Source organism: Anomalospiza imberbis, chromosome 9 (assembly GCF_031753505.1).
Source record: "Anomalospiza imberbis isolate Cuckoo-Finch-1a 21T00152 chromosome 9, ASM3175350v1, whole genome shotgun sequence".
NCBI classification, from domain to species: domain Eukaryota; kingdom Metazoa; phylum Chordata; class Aves; order Passeriformes; family Viduidae; genus Anomalospiza; species Anomalospiza imberbis.
The window spans coordinates 22,294,311-22,316,607 of NC_089689.1; the positions used below are offsets into that span (position 1 = coordinate 22,294,311).

Below are 22,297 nucleotides of genomic sequence, written 5' to 3' on the forward strand. Positions count from 1 at the left end.
TTACCCTGGTCTTTCATTTGCCTTTCACATTCTGCTAGTCTGTTACTGTGGGGTTCCTTGAACCACTAACAACTACTGTTAGTTTTGCTGCAAAGAAGGGTTTGGGTACCTCCTGACTGGTGTGAAGGGGACTTTCACAAGTGACAAAGAAAATATGTGTCCAATTTGACCTATACTCCAGAAACAACCAGCTGCAATCATGCTTTGAATTTAAACCATTAATATTTAACTGAATTTTCTACATCACTTATGTAGAAATCACTTATGAGTGATGAATTTCCTCTTAGGGGAATAGCCATACATTTTGAAAAAAATTTACACTTGTATTATGGGTAATTATTTGAATAGAGATAATACCTAGATGTCCCTGCCTAAAGTTGTGATGTAGTGTTTTAAAGTACTTGGTGCCATTACTGGATTCTGGATGGCCATGTCCCACAGTCCCCTCTGTGCCTTGATCCTGTACTGCCCCTTTCCCTCCACTGTCCTGGCACAACTCACATGGGGTTGTGCACCCAACCAGATGGGGAAAGTGATATAGCAAAAAGAAATCTAGTGCTCCCCTTGCCTCCAGTATTTCTGTGTGAATCAGTTTCAGTTTATAGCACAGCTGAAGAAGAATTTTGTTGCTGAAAAGGGTGGTATCACACTGAGAAAGACACACGTGAGGGTAGGGCTGGCAGTACTTTCAGTCAGAACTGCCAGCCTCTGTGCCCCACTGTGCTGACATTCTGTGCTGGGTTTTTTTTTTTTTTATTGTTGTGTTGAACACCTTGTAATAAAAATGAAGAGCTGACAGGTCTATGGAGAAAACAAATAATGCAAGCACAAGGTAACAGTGAGATCATACTGGTCAACATATTAGAAGGCAGTGACTGGAAACCACCAGATGAGTCACTGCCGATCTTTTCCTGTAGGCATCACCGCAGGGATAAATGTTAAGGAGGACACGTTGTCTCTGATGAATGCCTCCCATACATGCCATATTAGTCCTAGATAGCTTGACTCATTGTCCTGTGATGATTCTGTGGTTAGAAAATTGACCACAACAGTCATGAAACAGGTGTTTTTTTGCCCAGTACCTTTGTTTACACTGTCATCTCTCTCTGCACCCCTCAAATGGCTCTGCTCTCTATTGTATAAACCAGGACTTGATTTTGCTTCCAAATCCTTCCTCAGTAATCTAGGTCCTCTTTGACTGTTCTCTTTCAACATAGACACCTTTAAGTCTCTCAAAGTATGCCAGTACCACCCTTCCCAGCACACCTGTTGGATTTCCATGGCTGCTGTTTTGTATTTGTCATCTTCTGTTTGGGAGGCATTTCTGTAAGTAACAGTAGAACCATGTGTAATCCTCCCCTTGGCCCTTCTTAAATCTCATCTTTGTTTGGGTGCCAAAGAGAGGGTGACAACAGTTAGGATCTGAATCCACTCATGCTGGCCAATCTCTCCCCCTTCCTAATGTGCTTCTCTTTTTGGACCTTTCAGAAATACACACAAATATATGTATTTTTGTGCTATGTAATTTGTCCTCTGTTCACACAAAGGGGTAGCAGCCCTACTGTAGCAATTGCTGTACAGTCAAGCCCAAACTGACAGAGAGCAGCACATTCACTGGTCTCTTCCTCTATTTAAAGCTACAATCTGTTTGATGAGCTTTTGTAGCTAAGAAATGCTGTTAACTTAGCTATTGCACTAAGCTCTCCTGATACTTCACAACCATAATTTTTAACTTCTACTACATATTTTCATATTTTTATCTTCTACTTCCTTATCAGATGTAAATATGATTACCTAGAACAAGGTTAGAGCAGTGCAAAGCTGTCACTTTTGACATACTGCATCACTGCAAACAAGGATACATGTCCTTCGTGGTATATGAAGAAGGAAAGCTATTGGAAAGCAAATAATATCCAGTTATGACTGGAATTTTGTTATATCTAGATCTAGTAATTGCCATTCATATGTCTGCTGGTTTACTTCATTAGTCCATCCCTAAAACAGACTAATAGTAGTAGTTTCCAGTGAAGATGCACTAGAATAATATATGGCATAGTATACTTTAATGGAAAAAAACCTGCTGGTAAGAAAGTTCTTCCTAATCCTCCTTAAGTCAATGTTTAGTTTGTGCCTTGAGGCATGACTGTTTAAAGCCTTCCTGTAAAAAGTCCTCATGTAACTATGAGTATTTTTATTAATTACACAAATGTCTAAAATGGACCTTTTTGACCCTGGAATGAGTTCAGCTGGTCAGAGCACGGTGCTGATAACACCAAGGTTGTGGGTTAAATCCCCATGTGGGCCATTCACTCAAGAGTTGGACTTGATGATCCTTGTGGGTCCCTTCCAACCCAAAATATTCTATGATTCTCAACTACCAGACCTCACTAGATCCAGATGATGAGAAATTTTGCCTAGGTTGTGTCATGGTCCCAGACTTACTAATTCTCCTGTGTTCTTTTGGAAAATCCTTTGTTTCTCACCATTTCCCTAGAGCTTGGGGGTGCTGATGGGGAGATGCACTCTGCGGCTGCGCTCCTGTGCTATGCAGGCAGCATGCATTGCCAGCCTGGCAGGGCTGGGATAGGGATTTTGAACTTTGCTGAACAAAAGGATGCTTCATTCTATAAGGCGCAATGGGTTAGTCTCAGTCAAAGCTTTGCCCAGCACATCTTGCTGGCTCCGTGGCACTTTGTTACCTGTATTTTTTATTTTGCTTATAACTGGTATTCTCTAGTTGTATCATGCTTTTTTTTTTTTTTTTTTTTTTTTTTTTTTTCATCTTGAAGAAAGAATGCTGTCACATGCATGGAGTTGGGGAAACAGGCAGGAGTCAGGGTGATGATGTGCAGCCTGTTAATTACTTGTCATTACTGACATTCTGTGCAGGTACAGCACCACATGCCGCAGTCCTGTGCCTTCCTCCTGCCTGACTGCACACTGCCAATTGCCAAACATTAGTATTCCAGTGTAAGCCCAGAACTTGTCTGTGAATACCATTAGAACTGGGTCACTAACAGAAGGTGCGTGACAGATTCACATGCAGAACAACCAAAGCCATTTCCTCCGTCTCATACAGAGCACAAATACTGAGAGGGAAGGCTGTGTGTACAGTGTGAGTGGAATAACAAATGACAGGATGCAGTGATAGACTTGTTTGATGGCATTAGTGATGTAGTTCTGCCTTGGAAACAGTGGAAGCAGGTGATCAGCTGGGCTATGTGTGGCACTGATTTTGCGAAATGGTCAAATTTAATAGGGATTCAAGTGATTAAGTATTTCATTTTGAAGAGGAAATTCTCTTGCTCAGCAGAATGACTTCTACTATTTAGCATTTTCTATTCTGTTTGGAATAAAGAGGTTTTAACCTCACAGCTTCTGTCTGCATATCTCTCTTCCAGCTCCAGGAATTATTGCTGTAGCTGTGTGCTAAGCAGTCATAAAAATGTTGCAGAGGAATTTGTCATTCTAGAAAATATGGAGTGAGTTCGAGTAGATGGTGTTCTGCCTTACCAAAGTCCCTTTAAACCAGCTAGAGAAGAATGGAAGGGAACTTTTCCTGACAGTATCATTCCATCTACCTTCTGAATCAGAAGAGCATGCTGGGACCTTTTTTATATGGGAAAAAACCAAGTTGGAAGCCAGGGAAATGAAATATCTGGAACTGCAAAGAGAAACTGCATTAGCTGAGTGTGAGCACACAAGCTACACAGACTCTGGTGCCCTGCTCTGTGTTAGTCAGTGTAGATAACCTAAGAATCATGCCCTTTATAAGCCTTTATTAATTACTCTTGTGTCTTTTTTAGATATGACAGAAGATTTCTGGAGACAAACATCATGAGCATAGATGTAGCACCACACCATGCTCTGCCTCATTAATCTGTACTCCTTTTCCCTGCCAAGCCTCTCATTATTTGTTCACTTTTATTTAAAGCTGGAAAAAAAATTCAGAAAAGTAGCTCATATGGAAAAGAAAAATCAGGTCACTCAGACTGGTCTGCAGATTCAGGTCATATTCAGTGACATGTTTAAATGGAAAAAAATATGGGAGAATCAGTAAAATGAGTAGTATTTTTCCTATTCTGTTAATATGAAACCTCACTGTTCTTTTGTTTCAAAAATATTGGAAAGACATTTTGAGTCCAAAATATTAAACAGGGAAGGAAATGAGCCAGTAGCAATCCAAACACAATCTCTTCACAAATAAAATGTCCTATTAACTTCAAAATGGCTTTTTGATTTGGAGAAATGAAAGATATTTTTAATATTTAAATTAAAATACAGAACCAGAAGGCAATTATTTGCAATTCTGTCTAAAAGGAACAACTGAAGATTTGTTTCTAACATGTTTATTTGTTTAATATGTTAGACAGGTAATGTTATACATATCCTCATTGTGACTTTTCTTCCTGTGTGCATGAATTCCTTTCTGGCACACGAAGCAAACAGGTGTGAGCCAGATCAAGGTGTCCCACAGGCCATAACCAACAAATAACTAATTGGCATCTATGCTGCAAGAGGGCAAAGATCCAGCCAAATTATGATGAGGCACTGTGCCATCCTAATAGACTCACATTAACAAGGACGCCAAGATTCCACAAATTTGCATTATTTACATTTAGTTAGAGCAGAATTCCCAGCTGGGAAGTTCCACATGGTTGTCCATCCTGATCATATACAATTATGATGGAAAAGACCTCTCTGACTAATCCAGCATCCTGAAATAGTTTTCAGCATGCATTTAAACATTAATAATTACTTTAAAATGCTCCCACTCTTCTACCTCAATAAATCGTTGGGAATTGTATTTTTGTTGTCTTTGTACAAAATGAATAAAAAATTTATACAGTGAGATTTCCTGGTTGAAGATATATGAGCCTTTTCAGCTTAGTAAAATGGAAAAATGAGTTTTTCTGCAGGAGCAGCAAGATTTCTGACTTGGTAATAGCGAAGAAAAAACCCCAAAACTTCTAAGTTGCTTTCGTGAAAAATGAATACAGAAACTGGTAACTTTAACCCTCAAGAAATAATTTGCAAAGACAAAAATGCCAAGAGGGTGTGAACTATTGAGATGAAACACAAGATGGTGATATTCTCTTACTACTCCTTGAGGTAATGAATCTCTGGAGGTTTGTCTTTTCTGCTAAGATGGTGAACGACATCTTAATCCACACCCTAAGAAGTGGAGGAGCACAGCTGGTGAACATTCTGCTGCAGCTTTGAGTTCCTGTGGAGGGATGTGGAATACCCAGAGGTTCTCCACTCGCCTGGGCACTGCGGGCCCGGGGCTTGGATCCCACCAAGGGATGCTGGAGGAACTCTGTGGCATTTTTCCGATGTGACTGTCTACGTGTAAAACCACTGGGAAGGTCCTGCACCCACCTGAGATTTTCACGGACAATTAAGAATTTATTGACAGGGAAGCTGGACTGTGCCGGACATCTGAGCTGATCTCGGATCACAATCATAGGGACAGAATGACGCACAGAAAAGTTCTACCTGACTATGAGGAAGAACTTTACTCTGTGGGTGACCACACACTTGTACAGATCGCCCAGAGAGATTGTGGAGTCTCCCTCCCGGGCGATGTTCCGCAGCCGCCTGGATGCCATCCTGTGCCTCGTGCTCCGGGGCGACCCCGCTTGAGCAGGGAGGTTGGAGCAGACGAGCCGCGGTGGTCCCGTGCAGCCTGAACCGTGGTGTGACTCTGCGATTCTGCAGTTGTGCCAATCACGGAATGAGTCAGGCTGGACGGGACCACCAGAGCACGAGGCACAGGATGGCATCCAGACGGCTCCGGAACATCGCCCGGGAGGGAGACTGACGCTGTGGGACACAAACGCTGCCCTCACGCCCGCGCGACACTCCCGCCAAGAGGCATCCTGATCTCACACCTCCCAGCCTGCTCCTGTGAGGCAGCCCTGGCACGGACGCAGAGGCTGCTCCGCCCGGCAGGGCCGGCGCTGCCCGGGACAGCCCTACCGGGAGCCCGTCGCGGAGCCTCCCCCGGGGCTCTCGCTCCCGCCCGCCCTCAGTGCCCACGAGTCCCGCTCCTCCTCCCGGCCGCGCGCCCGCTGCTCTCGCGATAGCGGGCGGCGGGCGGCGCGCGGGGCGGGAGCGGGGCGGCGCCGCGGCGGCCGCGCTCGCTGACAGGCGGCGGGAGCGGGAGCGCGCGGCATGTCCGCGCCCGCGCGCCCCGCGCGCAGGTGCCCGCGGCCGCCCCGCCGCCCCGGCGCTCCGTGACCGCCGCCCGCCATGGGGCCCCGGCCGTGCCGCCGCCGCCGCTGAGGAGGAGGAGGAGGAGAAGAAGAAGCAGCAGCAGCAGCCGCCGCCGCCGCGATGAGGAAGGGCCGCTCTCGGGGGGACAAAGCGGCACCGCCGCCGCCGGCGCGGAGGGAGCCCGGGCGGGCGGTGTCCGGCAGCGCGGCGGAGCGCAGAGCCGCCCTGCTGGGGGGCGGCGGCAGGAAGGAGCCGGAGGACGCCCGGGCCGCGGGGGCGCCGGAGCGGGTAAAGGCGGGGCGCGGGGCGGGGGTCGCCGTTGTTATGGAGACGCGCCCCGCGTGGCGGGGCCGGTCCGCGCCCGCCCCGGGCCGGGACCGCGGCGCTCCGGCGGGGGAGAGCGGCCGGGGGCGCGGGGCGGGAGCGGCGGCGCCCGGTGCGGCGGCAGCCTCCGAGCATCCTCGCACGCTCCGTGCGCTCCCGCATGGAGATGCCCCCAGAAGAGCGAGGGGTGGGAGCAGTGGCGTGCCCGTGTCGGTGCTGACGGCCTGAGTGAGTGAGTGAGTGAGTGAGTGAGTGCTGCGGGAGCCGCGGTGCCGGGAGTCTTCCCGCGTGCCGCGGAAGGCGGGGGAGGATGCAGTGAAGTCGGGTGTGTGCTGGCTGGTGTTACTAATCGCAGAATACATCTTTCTAGTAACCCTCTGTAGGTCACTCCTAATCGCGATGATGATTACGATGCATTTTCCAGCGTTTTAGGTCTTAATTCCAGAAGTGGTTTGTTTAGGAAACACACTGTACCATTGCAGAGACTTGAAAATGCACAGGCTTGTTACGTGTGAGAGTGTGTAAGTTCAGTATGTCCACTTTTATGTCTTTCATATCCACAAAAATAGGATCTACTGATTGGTGCTTTGGATTGCAAGGACGAGAGACCAGAGAGATCCTAAACCAAAGTTTAGGATCATCAACACTTTGGTTTCATAGTCCTAGTTTTACAAGAGATAAAAATGGGAGGTGACACTTTGCAGTGGAAAAATGTAGGTGACAGCTAATACTATTTTTTGTTTATTTGAAGAGAAGGAGAAGGTATCACAAGTATGAAGATTCCTGGGATGCAGTAATTCATTGCCCTGTTTTGCCATTTTTTGGAGTAAAGAGAAGGCCTAGGTTCTTTGTCAAAAAGGTGTTTTAAGTTTACATCACTGTTGCAGATGCACAGGTTTATGCTATTTTAAAAATAATTTCTTAGTTTTTGTTTTCCTAGAAAAGCTGCATCACATTGCCTTCAATTATAGGAGCCTTGGATTTTGGCTTTGACTAGAGGATATCTCTTGAATACAGATTTATCAGACTGGGCCCTTGAAGAGGAGACCTCTATTATTTTGTTCTCTAGTGCTTTGTTAAGCCAGGTGGTTAAGAGAGGCTGCTGCTTTTGATCTTTATTCTTTCCCGAAACAGCTAAGGAATGCTACAATCTTTATTCAGGGAAGAAATATCTAAAATCAGAAGAGATCGCCCAGTATCTTCCCAGCTGTCCGTGAAATGAGCAAATTTGTAGAGCAACCAAATGCAGCAGCAACGTGTTTGTTGTACTGTTTTGACATATTGTTTACGATATTGACATGGAAATCGAAGGAAATTATTTCCATTCTCGGTAGTGTGAATGAAACTTAAAAATCGTGCACACAGAACATGCTATGTCTTGAATAATATATTGAACACTTGGGCAGTTTCACCGAAACAACCCCAATGCTGCAAGCCAGGGAAGGCTGCAAATTCAGAAGTGTCAGTTTTTGAGATGCACAAGGCATTTTAATGGGAAATAGTGCCAATTTGTGTTTAACTTGGGTGCTCTGACTAGGACCTGAAGTGACTTGTAAGAACAGATCTTTGGGTGCTGGCAGGTATTTGGTGTGATGGAGGAGGAGTTTTTCAGCTAAAGTTAAGAAAGCTTCTACTCAGCCGTGTGTGAGATATTCCCCAAACTTCTAAGAAGAAGCTCTCATCCCCTCTCCCCTTTTGTCTTTCATTTAAGGTTTTGTAAGTGTGGTAAACAGCTGCAAATAAATGGGTGTGTTGGACAAATGTGACAAACAGCAGTTATGTCTTTAAATACAAATAATTCAGCATTTATTTAAATGTTGTGGTTGGTAGTGTGCATGTGGTAAAAAAGGCCTTCTGAGATGCAAAAGACAGTGAGATACTCCATTTTCACTGATCCAGCTTGTAGCTTGACAAGCATTTCCTTTGGGGCCCTTCTGATTTAAGAAGCCCGGTTGTTCCCAAGCCCGTAACATGCTTTCAGCAGTGCCAGTGCAACAGTGTGCACAGCTGCAGCCAACCATTCTGGATTAAATTCAGATCTCTTTGTTTGCCATACATTTGCACAAGTTTGTGGCTGGGAGAGGCTGAGCTACTCCAGTGTTGAAAAAAGTCCTTATCAAACGATGACTGCAGCAGTTAGTTGCTGTACTGACCTTAAGGCCTTTGAAAATCTGGTTCTTTGCTCTGCTTGTAGTTCCGACGTGCACACGATTAATGTTTGTGCTTTCTCGTGCATTATGCAAGAATTAAGAATGACTGTACTTGGGCACATTAAAGATCCCTCTCGCCCAGTATCCTGCCTCTCCCAGCTGCCAAGAACAGATGCTTGGAGAAGAGTACAGTGTATATTGAGGAAATGCCTCTCCCAGCCTCCAGTAATTTGTGGCTCATAGGTTTCCTGAACCAGAGGTGATATTTGTTTTTAAAGCCCCCAGTGGGTTTTTTCTATGAATTTGTCCAATTAGTGTTTGAAGCCGTGTATGCTTGTAGCATCCACAACATCCTGTGGCTGAGATGTAGGGCTTAAACACATTTTGTGTGGAAAAAACACTTATTTTTGTTTGCTTTTAAACTTTCTGCCTGCTTGGTTTCGTGCCTTGCTTGTTCCTTCTTGTATTGCAAGAGGGTGAAAAGGAGAATCCATGCTATTCTGTGTGCCTTATGGGTTGATGACTTTTTCTTTTATTTGCCATCCCTTGCTTGTGACTTTTCCAGAGGCATTTCAGAAGGAAGTTACTCTACTCCTTTCATTGTCCTTGCTGTCTTCTTTGCACCTTTTGCAGATGTGTTCCTGCTTGGAGACAGTGATGCAGGAATCCAAGGGACAGGGTTGGGTTACAATAACCAGGACTAGCTACAGTATTTCAGCTTATGCCACCCAGTAAACTTCCATGGCATATTAGGTGTCATTCTCTAATCTTCTACATGCTTTTTCTAGACAATCTTTAAGCATTGAGTTGTTTCTTCTGTGGAACTATGATAACTTCAGTCACTCTTTTAAATGGTAATAACTTGTTCAGAATTTGTCATTGTGTACACATTTTTTGTAATACTATGCATCATTTTGCATTTACCTGCTATTTTACAGCCCACTTAAACTGTATCATTAAAGTCTTCTTCAGATCTTTGGACATTGCTTTTGCAATCTTCAATAACTTAAGCATTGTCAGCAAACTCTGTCACGTAAGTGTCAAACTTCTTTGCTAGTTTTTGCTTTAAAATATGGAAGGTGTTGATCCCAGAAAAGATCCATGTGAGACTTCACTGGTGATCCTTCTTTTTTGGGAAAAAGGCCAATTGCTCCAACTTACTTCCTGTTCATCAGTCTTTAATTCATGACTGAAGTGTCCTTCTTACTCCATGACATTTTAGTTTCATTGAGTGAGGGCATCTTTGTCAAACACAGCCCACTTGGATTTCCGTAAAGGATCAGCTTAATTGTTGTATGATTGCTCACTGCACTGAAGGAGAAAAATGGGAAGTTGAGGTGAAAGTGATGGTTGTTTATGCATGACAGTCACCCTCATCCAGAGGCACATTTCAAGCACTAGGCTGTTTCCATATCATGCTGACATAATTAATTTCAGTGATATTTATAGTGAACGATTTGACATGGATCATAGCCAATATTTGTCAGAATTGCTTTTGTTAGCATTTTGTTCTTCAGGTAGAAGACAAATTCCGCATAGAAAGTATTCTTCTGTTTCTAGAAGAGGTTTGTGATGGAATTATACAGGACCGTGGTTGGTCTGCAGGGGGTAGGTAGCAAACAGCAACTCACTGTATCCTCTGGTATCAAGTGATGACTCAGGCTTTGCAAGAGGTGGATCTTCATGCTCAAGGTAATAAGTGTACTTCTTATTTTTTTTTCCCCAAGGGATGTAATGGATGCAAAGGAGGCAATTAAGACTGAGCATTATTTAATAAATAGGCTGGATCCACTTGAGGAAAACACCTGAAATCAGCTAAAGTCTAGGAGAACATTGGAATGGGGCAAATGGATGATGCTTGCTTTTATTTGTCTGTATGGGATGTCTTTGTTATTTTTTTTCCACGAGGAGTGGGAGTTAGTGTGTCCCTAACAAATCTAAATGTCCTCTTCCTCTAAAAGCAGAGGGATGATAAACAGATGTGAGGAAAACTGAAGTATTGTGGCAGGTCTAGTGGGATGGAGGCTGAGAGTCAAAGAGTAAAAATAGAGAATACTGAGCACTGAGCATCACTGAATGATGCTCTCTGCTCTAAAGGCATGCAGGGAACTAGGGGGTTCTACCCAGGGGTGCTTGCTTGGAGATGTGAGGGAGGAGAAACAGACCCCATCACTTCTGACAAGCTTCCCACTCTTGCTGTGGGTAACCAGGAAAGGATTTATGAGTAGATTCCATGACTTTGCGCCTTTGTTAGTTAAGAAGAGATGAAGGGGAAAACAGTAGCAGAATCTCAACAAGCAGTCTAAGGCTCTGGTGAGGAACTGCCAGTTGTAGAGGTAGGATTTTGGGGTAGATGGTCCATTTGTTGTGTATAAAGTTTAACTCAGCTGCTGCTCATGAAGATCTGGACTGAAATGTTGCTGAACCTGAAGGCTCCCCTGCTGTGTCTTTTTGTTGTATAGGAAATGTTTGGAGGATGCCAGCAGGAAAAGTGCAAACACAGTACAGGGAAAGGCCAAACACCTCCTTAATCCAGCTTAGTTTTGTGTTGGCGAGCCCTTTCTGTAGGGCAGTCAGTGCACTGGGCTGCCTCCAGCTGTAAATTTTGACCTGCCTGGAGAAGGGAGGTCCTGTGTGTTCCTCAGACAGTACATTTAGTAATTTCTGCTTGGATACAAAGTATTTCCTGAGCTTTGAGCAAGCTGACTTACAATCAATTCATTTAACAATGACTGTCTCTTGGAATTGTAGCGCTATAAACTTTCTGAGGGTGACAAAAAAAAATTCTTTTTTTCCACCTGTCTTTGAAACTTTGTGGGTCTTTCTGTCCCAAAGCCAAAATGGAACACTGAGGTTATCCAGTGTGATTTCCCCATACGTGCAGTCTGTGGAGCTTTCCTGAAAGATAAATTAAAACATCTCTCTTAGAAACTGATCTTATCTTAGCCTTAGATCATGGTGTGTTTGTCACCTCTTCTGAAAGCTCTGCCAATGTTTAATTATTCCTGCTGTTAGAAAACTACACGACATCTTACTTCCACGCTTGTTTTGTCTAATGGCCAACTTTCAGCTGTGGAATATGCCTCTGCTAGCACAGGCAGTAAAAACTCTCTACTATCTGATCTCTTTTCCATGTAGAAGTATTTGAAATGTAAAATTGAGCTTTGGTTGGAACAGAAGAGACTGAGTTCTTTTGCTTCTAGAACTCTGTGCTTTTCCCTCTTGATTGTTCTTGGAGTGTTTGCCAAATCCAGGTAATATTCTGGCAGCAGCCTGAGATAGTGTGATTGCAGACAGGCTTCCTCCTTCACTTCTTTTGGATACTTGTCTTTTTGCAAGTTTGGGGATTGCATTACCACAGTTGGGTGTGTCATATGAGAGAGGGTTTTGTAACATTATGCATGTGTGGATATTTCTTCTCCATCTATGAGTAAAATCATGCAAATTGGTCCAAGACTACTTATAAACGATAGGTTAGAAAGCTTATTACTCCTTTCATGTTTTCATTATATTTTGATTTTTTTTTTCTTGGAAGGAATAGCAAAGGATCTTTTCCACTGACTTCTCACCCTGTTCTTTTTTGGAAAGCAGTCAGTGACCAGCAGGGAGAAACTGGCCAAACCCCAGAGTGCTACTCAGATTTATTTTGTCTCCACAACTACAGAGAAGCTGTTACCATGCTTTCCTTGCTGCGTGGCAAGCCTGGAAACCGAAGAGCTCTTTCTTTTTTCCGAATTAGAACTTCTGTACTTGAAATATACTAAGTATTTTCTTTTCTTTTCCCTCTAGGTGACATCAATGCTAGTAAAGGCAGTACCCCTGTTGTGATGAGCTCTGTATGTAGACTGCAGAACAGTTTGGTGTTCTTTGGTTATTTCTACCATGGGTCTTCCCTTTTGATTGACAAGTGAAGAATAAAGTTTTTGGAGTTCATTTGGCACTTTGCTTCTCAGTTTTCTCTACAGCTCTGACTCTCAGGTTGTTGATCACAGCTCTGTTGCAGCTCCCCCAGTCATGGACCCTGTGGCTAACAGCTCACAACACTCAAAGCTGTTCTTTATAACTTCATGTCAAAACCTACAGGCTGGGATGAAACTTAATCTGAAGAAGATGAAGGTTTATTTTCAAAATTCAAGCACATAAACTGAATCAAATGGACTTATTGATAGCAATGCAGATTGTATTTGCAATCAAGTGTAGTTTTTACTATTCACATTACATATTCTATAAAAGCAAGTATAGCTTAATCATAGCCAAATATGTTCTTTAAACATCATTGCCCCTTTTTATTACAGGAGGGATGGAGTGCTGCTGACTTCTAGAAGATCAGGAACCATCTGTTTGTATAAATGCTTACTGCCACCTTTTCTGTGACATTGTTGTTTAGGGTTGATTTTAGGGTAGTTCTGACCTGTGTCTCTTTGGTCAAGGGAGCTAAAGAAAGTTCCTAAGGAGGACATTGGTAAAGACTCCTGAATTACAAGTTGTGATTGGAACTTGCCATTAAAAACTCAGTTACTGTTTGCAGACCTCAAACTTCCTTTTCTCATCTTCCTTTGTTGCTGTCTGACTCTTTTTTTATGGCAGGAAGAAAGAAAAAAGTGCTGTTTTCTAATAAAAAACACAGTTCTAGCCTGTGGAGCATCTAATATGGTAAACCAGAGTCCAGAGTGCGTGGTTAGCTGGCAGGCATTCTTACTTATCCTCAGACTTTATCTTCTGAAGTTTATTCCCTTTTCTATGGAGAAATAAAGGCAGCAAAGAAGCCAGGGTGTAGCTGCGGAGGAATCAGATGTTCTCTTGTGACACACATGGTTCTATCTTTGTTTTCTTCTTGGTCCTTTTTCTGAGGGGGCAGGAAAAGAAACCAGAAAGAACAAACATGTCAGTGCCCCATAGGTGTGTCTCACTGCCTGCTGTAAGCTGATTCTTGTTGATGCCAGAGCTGCTTCTGCCTGACTTCTTCATTAGCCTTTCATAGTTTTGCCTTTCTGTGTCCTCATCAAACAGAGATGGCAGCTCCTGGTGAGCTCTTCCTCTGAGTTCACTTGTGTGTTCATACTAATGTTTAAAAATGTGGGCTGCTGAAAAAGTGACTGAGGGAAAGAGTCATCTAAAAGCAGGCAAAGGGGAACAGAATCAAGGGATCAATTCTGTAATGTGCTTATTGGATAATAACAGAATTGAGCCAAAAGAGAAATCCAGATGCAGACAAAAGGGATGTGGAGTTAAGTGACCAATTCTGCAATGGGCTTGTGGGGTAAGAGCAGAGTGGCACCAGAGGGCTGAGGGCACTTCTCTGGCCTGAGAAAATGGAATCGTCACTTCTCTCAAAGTTGAGTATTAATGGACAAATTTCTGTTGTGTAAATCAATAACTAGGTAGGCATTGCATCAGCAGCTTAGATGATTCAGCTTGCCCATGTGAGATTTCGATTTCCTGTCACAAGTGAAGAGTAAGAGCAAACATTGTGTTAGTCACATTAATTTCATATCTTGCATATTAGAATAGCTAACCAGGCAGTGGAAAGATCCAGTACACTGCATTTCTTGTCCAAAAGCGGAATAGAAGTGAAGGAGCCAAGAGAATTCTTCTATCAGAAGTGCCTGGGTTTGGTGTGGCATGGCTTTACTTTAGAAAAATTATCAGCCTTAAGGGGAAAGCTGCTGCTACTTACTGTTTGTTACAGAGCACTTGAGGATAACAGTGGGGTGCTGTCCAAGGCTAGAATTAGGCAGCTGCAAAGCACTCAAAGATTTTGGATATATTCCTGACTGGAGGCTTTGGGACACCAAGTAATATATCCAGGTGTTATTGTGTTGGAGGAATGGGTATGTGTGACTTTACACTTAGCAGTTGACTTCTTGAGCAAGCTTACCTGCCTTCTTGCAGCACAGAGTGTAAATGTCCTGCCTGTCAAGGTAGTTCTTAAGAGTCTCTAGAAGGGGCAATTCTTTATTTTTCTCTGATAGATATTTTTTGATGCCCACGCTGCCCGCCATAAGCCAACATAGCTTTTGTGCTATAAGAAAGGCAGTGGATTATTGTAGATATGATGATAGGCATTTATTTAAAATAAAAGTTTTTTGAAGTCTTATTTAATTCCTATTAATGGAAGCTGAGTAGCTGAAGCTAATGAAGCAGTGAAGACCACCAGGCTGGTGAACTATTTGAGACTGAACCAAAATGCTTTATCCCTCAGCAAGACTTTGTTTCTCAAGAACCACAATAGATAAATGGACAAGTCATATAGAGTCTCAGTGATTTCATTTCCACATCAAATAATGATGTGCTGTGGTTAGTGTATTTTTGTAGTGAAATAGTACTGTTTGAAGCCTGGTGAAAATGCTGCTCTTTGAAGGAAGAAACATGGACACTCAAAAACTACCTTTGAAACCACATACTTTTTAATTCGTGCTTCCTCTAAGCTGTGTCTTTTGAGTTTTTTATTTAACTTACAGTTAGGTCCCACAAACCCTAAATCTAGTAATCTGTCAGAAGTTATTTTCAAATGTTCTGTTAGAAATACATGTTACAGTGCAGTGAGGGGAGAGGGTTCAAGACTGATGGCCTAGTCTTGCAATAATTTGGAAGTGTAGCTTATAATTTTTTTGCTATTTGAAATTGCTCTAGTGTTAATGGAGTCTGTTATGTACATGGAAAACAGGATGATGCTGTGTTTCTTTCCAGAAAAAAAATAGTCTTTGATATTGGAGTTGCATCATAAATATTTTCACTTTTTGTTACACATATAGTAAACCTTTCTACCAATAAAACATGATTTAAAACCTTTTAGTTGGTCTGGATTTTTATGAATGTAAAAGCAAGACAGCAATTCAAAGCATTCCATGTATGTGTTTAAATTTCCAGAAGCAGATGGCACTGTTGAGGGTGGACTCTGGGGAGTGTAAGAATTTTGGAAGTGTAATTTCTGATTTAGTTTCAGTCCGCACACGTCTCCATGAGCTGTCCATATAGGAAGATTTTCTCTAATGATTTTTGTTATAAGGTGTGAGAAGTAATCAACCATAAACATTCTCAGCTGTTTGTAGCCAAAATAAGTTGATTAGTTAATTGATTGATACTTGGCAAATTTTTGTATTGACATTTACTGAGTCATGCTGTGTTCTGAAACTCTTGTAGGTGTTTGACATATCAGCTAATTCAGCTAATGCTAAAAATACTTAACGAGTTATAATAAGAAGCTGATTTTCAGTGCACTTCTAGAATGGACCTTCCATTATCTGCTCATTGTCCAAACACCCTGCAATCCATTCAGGATAGATTTCCAGTGAAGTTTTTGCTTCTAAGAGGCTCATTCAGCTGGTCCTAACTTGCAGTGGCTGTGAGCTGTCTTGTGGAAATTGGCTGGATATACACCGTGTGTGTTTTTCACTTGGATATGTTAGCTGCTAGCACAACAGGATTAAAACCCAGTAATAGATTGTGTAGGTCCTGCCATCCCTTTTGAATTTCCCCTATGAGATTTGATGGAAGAGTTCACAGAGCAGATTGTCTTTCAGGATGGAAAAGACAGTACAGAAAGGTTACAGTAGCAAACAAATGCTGGCCTGCAGCATTGTGAAGGCAGTTGTGCTAAAGACTAAATTATGTGTGCAGTTAGACCCAAACTTGAGACACTTTGTTGTACTTTGTTAATCCAAACAAACAAAAACTAAGTGGAAAACGTACATCCACCAAGGAGTGAGGGGGATTCAGTCTGTGGGATGAAAACTTGAGAAAACATTTCAGTTACATTTCAGGAAGCTTGAAGAATTCTATGAAATGCAGTACTTGTCAGATTGATTAATTGATGCTCAAGCCTGTCTTCCTTTTATCCTTTGAAAATACAGCTGTCATGCTTTGAGCTCAATAATGATTTTAAAAACCTAGTTTTCTCATACATTAGTTTTCTTATATGCCTTTCTGTTACTATGTATGATGGGAACTTGGTGCTGCTGTCTCTGTAGGTTGTTTTCATCCCACTCAGGGTCATACACGTGCAGAAAGACTGCACAAACACCTGAGTTAGACTCTGCAAGTGGTTTAAGCCTAGTTCCATGTTTCCAGGAATGCTGTCTCCCTGTGCAAAGTTCTTTTGGTGGAACCTCTTGGGATAGGACAGGGGGTAATGGTTTTAAACTGAAGGAGGGTTGATTTTGATTAGATATAAGAAGAAGTTTTTACAAAGAGTGTGGTGATAACACTGGAGTAGGTTGCTGAGAGAGGTGGTGGGTACCCACGTCTGCAGCGGTTCAAGGGCAGGTTGGAGGCAACCTGGTATAGTGAAAGGTATCTTTGCCCATGACAGTGGGGTTGGAACAAGATGATCTCTAAAGATCTCTTCTAACCAAAGCCTATACATTATTCTGTGATTTCCTGATATCCCAGGTGCTAAACCAGAGATTTGCTTCTCTCTGCGTTGAAGGGCATACAGCTCAGAATCATCAAATTGTGTTTCTCTGCATTCTCAGAATACCATTTGTCATTATGAAGCAAGTATACAAAGGACAAAACTACCTTTGTCTTCTGTGCAGCTTTCAGAGAATACAACCTCACTAATGCAAGCAAAGTGTTAAACTCTGGGAAAGACAAAACTGGACAAGAGTGTGTAATGTCAGCGTGGGGTGCTACTTGGAAAAAATGCACTGATAGTGATTTCATGTCTAGCAATGTTTCTTTGATGTTCATTCTGTTTATCTGGTAGCTGTGTGTCCTCTGTTCACTGAGGACTAGCAGCAGCTCTCATGACTGTATCATAATCCAGTTTAATTGTAAAGGAGCTTTTATAATGCCCCAGAGCAAGGAAATGTCATCTCACAAATGGAATGCCTAGTAATTAAAAGAGGTTTATTAGTTGCTAAAATCACAACATTCAATATTTTGTGTATTTACAAGCATTTTATTATCATAAAAATAACATTTTAAAATGGAGCCTTAGTAAAGACCTTTTGAAGGAAATGAGGGAATCAAGTCAGAACTGATGTCAAGTGTTCTGGACAGCACCAGAAGATCAGAGAACAAATGAATAAATTATAATCACTGTTTTAGAGAAAAGCTTATAAATGAATTGTATGGTTACTGCAGTAACTGAAGGCATTTAGATATTTAAATATCCAGGCACAGATGAATGCAGTGACATATTAATAGCAACTATGTCTTTATTAATTGACTTAAATTGCACCTGTGCAGTATGAAAGTGGCAAAAATATGCCCCTGAAAGCTAAATTATTCATTAGCTTAATTATTTGTATATTCTTTGACATTTCCATTAATCTCTGTTTTTAGGACAGAAGAGAAACTGTTTCCAGGGTTGTTTTGCCAGTTTAGCAGACACTTCAGAAGTGTCTGCTGACTCCAGTCTTTGTTTGAGCTCAAGGCACGGTGCTGTTCATAAACCTAACACTGGGCATTGTTTCTGTTCTCCGGCAGAAGGGAAGAAATACGTCTTGTCCTTGAAAAAAATTTTGGCTTTTGTTCCTTTGTGATGGAACTGTATTACCCTGCTTGGTGAGAAGAAGCTTTTATGCAGATTATAGAGTCTCCATTTCTTTGTGCAGACATTGATAAGAATTGTGAATTAGCTTATCTTTGCCATTTAATGAGATTTCTGTTAAGAGAAGTTAAGAACTAAGCACGTATTGTGTGTTCAAGGGTTGACTTAGTTTTGTTTAGGTCTAAAGCCACTGGTAATTTTATTTACAGTTTTATAATAAATTGATAATTTTTTTCCTGTTCTGTGCATGCAGATCTGCTGTTGAACCTCAGGGAAAATTTGTTCTCAGAAAAAAACCTCTCACAAGTGCTTCTTATTTTTGGCTCTGAATCGATCTGCTTATCTCATTTGTGGTAGGAAGTGAGAAGGTTGCAGATGTTTCATGGAAACAAAAATGTTGATGCCAAAGAATTGGAACATAACAAAAAAATTCTTTTTTTCATGCTCCAAATAGAGATCCTCCTCAGTGATGATAACACCAGATTAAATTGTATGTTGGTCTCTCTTTGTCATGTATATGAACAAGTAGTGTTTTAACTCTTGGCAGTCTATTGGTTTTTGTTGTATTTGATTTTGCCAGTAATCTCTAAGTACAGATGGTTCCACTACTGCTACTATACAGGTCATATCTGTGATCTATAAAAGAATCCTGCGCAAAAAAATTTAGTGTTGTTAAAGTGGATTCCTGTTGTGTTTTCTGGTTTCATACTTTGCTTTGTGCAATATTTGTTATTCAAGTGAGCTTTAAGAGTTATGATCAAGTCTTAAAATTGTATTACCCATCTGTAAGTAGCCATTCAGTGGCTGATAAGAAAATCCCCTTGAGCTCACCTGAGCGATTCTCCACCAAAGTTCAGTTTATGAGTTATTTTTATATTTTCTTTGTAAGCAGCTTCATTTGAAATAAGCCTTGGAATAGCAGTTGGGCATGGATTTCTTTCCTCTGGCCTCCTTAGTCTTGGGACAGTTTTTTAAGGGCAGTATCTCGTACTTTACCAATAAATACTTTTATTAGAGCTTGTACTTCAGACTTAATGAACCTTAACATTTTGCTTTGGAAATTGCTTTTTGCAAAACAAGATTAGAAATCTGTATTATTAGTAAATAAGTAATTTTATACAGCACACACATTTTAATGCACTGTTATTGTTCACTTGTCAAACTTTGTATTTTCAGCTAGTATTTTAATTTAAAATATATTTTATTTGTGCCTTAGACATAGAAAAGTCTATATTGTTTTGGGTCAAGAATCAAATATTAATACAGATAACATCTGTTAGGTTTTTCAACTCAGCCTGGAAGTTCCAGTCTGAAATGTATAAAATCAGATGAAACTTTCTTCCTGGTTCTATTGCTATGAAGCAATTGTTTGTGTAAATTGAATGAACTTAAAATTTACCGGTAGGTTTTGTTAATCTCTGTTCCTAAAAAACCAGGGAGTTTACATTCCAAATAAAAATTAATTGGATTGTAACATTTTTACTGGGCATTAAACAGAGTTTACACAGGTATAGGTAGGTATTTTATGTTGGTTTGTTCTTTCCCTGTGAACGAGACAGTCAGACAATATCATGTGCACAAAAATCAATGTAGTTGGGCATCTGAAATCTCCAAAGTGAGCATCAGTGTTGCAGGGAATGAAGGTGCCCTGCAGAATCTTCTGGTAAGTCTCCTTTTCATAGCCAATAAGAAATCATAGGTTTCTTTGCCTGCACAGATGAAAGTGCAGCTGTTCCTGCTGCTGGCCTGGTTCCATGAGCAGTTCCCATTCTAGTCTGACTCAACAGCCTAGCTGGGCTAAGAGGGGTTAAGTTCAGTGTTTTCTGTGTAACAAATATCTGAATAAATCTGTGAGGAGCTCACAAACAAGAAAAGTTTGGTTTGCTAATACTGTGGATTAGGGTCTTCAGCAAATCTGAACATGCACGTCAATTTAACCATGTAAAACCTAATAGACAAGGATAGAGAAGATAAATGAGATAAATTTGATAACACACAGGATGCTCAAGAGAACTTGCAGTAATCCTAGTCACTGATGTTGGAACTCATCAGCTGCTTGACACATCTTTAGAGTCTATTGAAAGAAAATCTTCAGAGAGAAGGTGTTTTGATGTCTTATAAAATCAAATTTTATTACAAATCCCTTTTTTGGTGGGGGTTATATTTCTTTTAATCCTTACAGCGTATGAGTAAGGATGATGAATGATAGAGTTGTTTTGTTTTATCTGGCCAGGAGTTAATTTCCCTGCTCAATACAACCTTTTAATGTTTGCAATACTCATGCTAGAAGAGCAATGATAAAGGAATGATGTGGCCTTTAATGCTCAGTGTCTTTGTTCAGGCTGGTTTTGTTGTCAGTGCAGCTACTGAGCGTGGTGTGGGGTTTGGAGTCTTGATAGATTGATAGTGGTTTCTTTGAGCTCTGTGAAGTCTGATACAGACTTTAGAGGCTCTGTTTCTTTTTATTCCCTTGATGAAATTTATTTGGCTTTAGGCATTTACGAGCTGAATTCAAGAATTACTCTTCCCTTTTGGATGTTGGGGAGATCTCGAAGTAGGGTTGAATATTTTGTTTAAGCCATTTGCGTTTTCATGTGAGGACCAAACATTCAAGCTGATATAATTTAATTATCAATTACCTTGTCTTCTAGACTGTGGTTCCATTAGGAATAAAACAATTCTGCATCTCAATGGGCCTCAGAAAAGGGCTAATAATGCACACAGTTATAAATATTTACCTTTTCTTTTTAACAAGCTTTTTCATGTGATCCTGCAGCTGGGACACTTCACAACAAAGTCAACAGCACTAACTTCCCTGATGAAACCCTAAATCTTCTAATTCATTCGTTCTAGTCAAACAGGGCATGTAACTCTTGAAGAGTTAACAAGAAGAGAAATCTCATTGAAGAAGATAAGGAGGGTGTATCTGATCGTATGAGCTTCTGATACTGGGTGTTTTAGGGAACATTCCTTTTTTTTTCTTGTTTGTTTGGTTTTAATGCTGGGATTTTTTTTAACATGAAGTTTTGAGTTTGTAACTTTTCTGTCATCTGTGGTATAACTGCAGATGAGCGTGCAGAGGAAGCTGTAGGTATTCAGAATGGTAAATGTGTGTGTGATGTATTAAAAACATCACTGTGGCAAATAACACATGGCTTTGCAGTTATTTTGAAAACTTAATATTGACACTAAGTTCAGTTTATATATTTACTGTTGTAGGAATCTTAGAATTTATTGCAAAGTTCTTCAAATAAATATACTACTGAGAAAAATAATTTAGAACTCCCTTGTCTTTAAATACTGACACTTTTATATAATGCAATACATTCTGTAAAACTTTTCTCTGTTGTTGATGTTGTAAACCAATATATTATAGCCCCTAAGAGGCTATGTTAATTTACTGTAATTTTCCTTGATTCTGCTGTCTCTGACATTTCTTAGGGTGCTGCTGGCAAGTACGTGAGTTAAGCAGATACAGTTAAAAAGAGACTTAGTTGCAAATTCTTATTTAGCCTACAATTTTGGTTACATGTGGGCTCACCCCAGCTTCCTGGTAAACTGCTGGGCCTCTCCTCTCAATGTGTAATGCTCAGACTAGAAAGTTAAGGCAAATTTCAGTGCTAAATACTAAAGCATAAATACTATTATTCCATTGCACTAATTGCTACTTATATAGATAGATAGTTGGTCTGTGATATGTTGTCTAGGCCTTTAATTTTCTGTGTATTTAGAGTATATTAGAGCAGGCCTAATGACAGGATCAGATTTATCTTTCGTTAAGGGTATGCACACAGATTATATAAAGTGATGAGGAAAGGCTGAGAAGAAAAAGAATGCTTCTCAGATATGCACACAGCCCTGACACAATAAGCTTTTATCTTTTAAAGGACAAACAGTACTGTGTTAAAAAATAGAAAATGCAGCTTTCAATGTTGACTATTTTTGGTGCTTTCAAAAAATTCAGAAAGTATCAAGTTACCCTCAACTTACTTTGCTCATCAGTTATATTCCTTACAAGATGGGTTAATAACAGTGAATTCTTGGCCAATTTATTGTAGCTAAATTTTCATTCTTCCTTCCAACAGTTTGCTAGGATTCACTTCCAGAT

General features: G+C 41.1%; 1 protein-coding gene and 2 long non-coding RNA genes across 3 annotated transcripts in view; 2 read left to right on the forward strand and 1 right to left on the reverse strand.

Annotated features, from left to right (window-relative positions):
• Positions 1-1,094: 1,094 nt before the first annotated feature.
• On the reverse strand, positions 1,095-5,625 carry LOC137478660 (uncharacterized). Its single transcript, XR_011001717.1, has 2 exons — positions 5,102-5,625; positions 1,095-3,934 (listed from the first exon to the last, which is right to left on the reverse strand). It is a non-coding gene; the product is annotated as an uncharacterized lncRNA (long non-coding RNA).
• Positions 5,626-6,133: 508 nt separating this feature from the next.
• The window catches only part of MAST2 (microtubule associated serine/threonine kinase 2), a 187,716-nt gene continuing 171,552 nt past the window's right edge, over positions 6,134-22,297 (forward strand). The window contains exon 1 of the mRNA XM_068198605.1: positions 6,134-6,507. Within this exon, the coding sequence (XP_068054706.1) occupies positions 6,340-6,507 (168 nt within the window). The 5' untranslated portion in view covers positions 6,134-6,339. The remainder of the gene's footprint in view (positions 6,508-22,297) is intronic.
• LOC137478668 (uncharacterized) lies at positions 6,599-15,485 on the forward strand. Its single transcript, XR_011001726.1, has 2 exons — positions 6,599-7,064; positions 12,483-15,485. It is a non-coding gene; the product is annotated as an uncharacterized lncRNA (long non-coding RNA).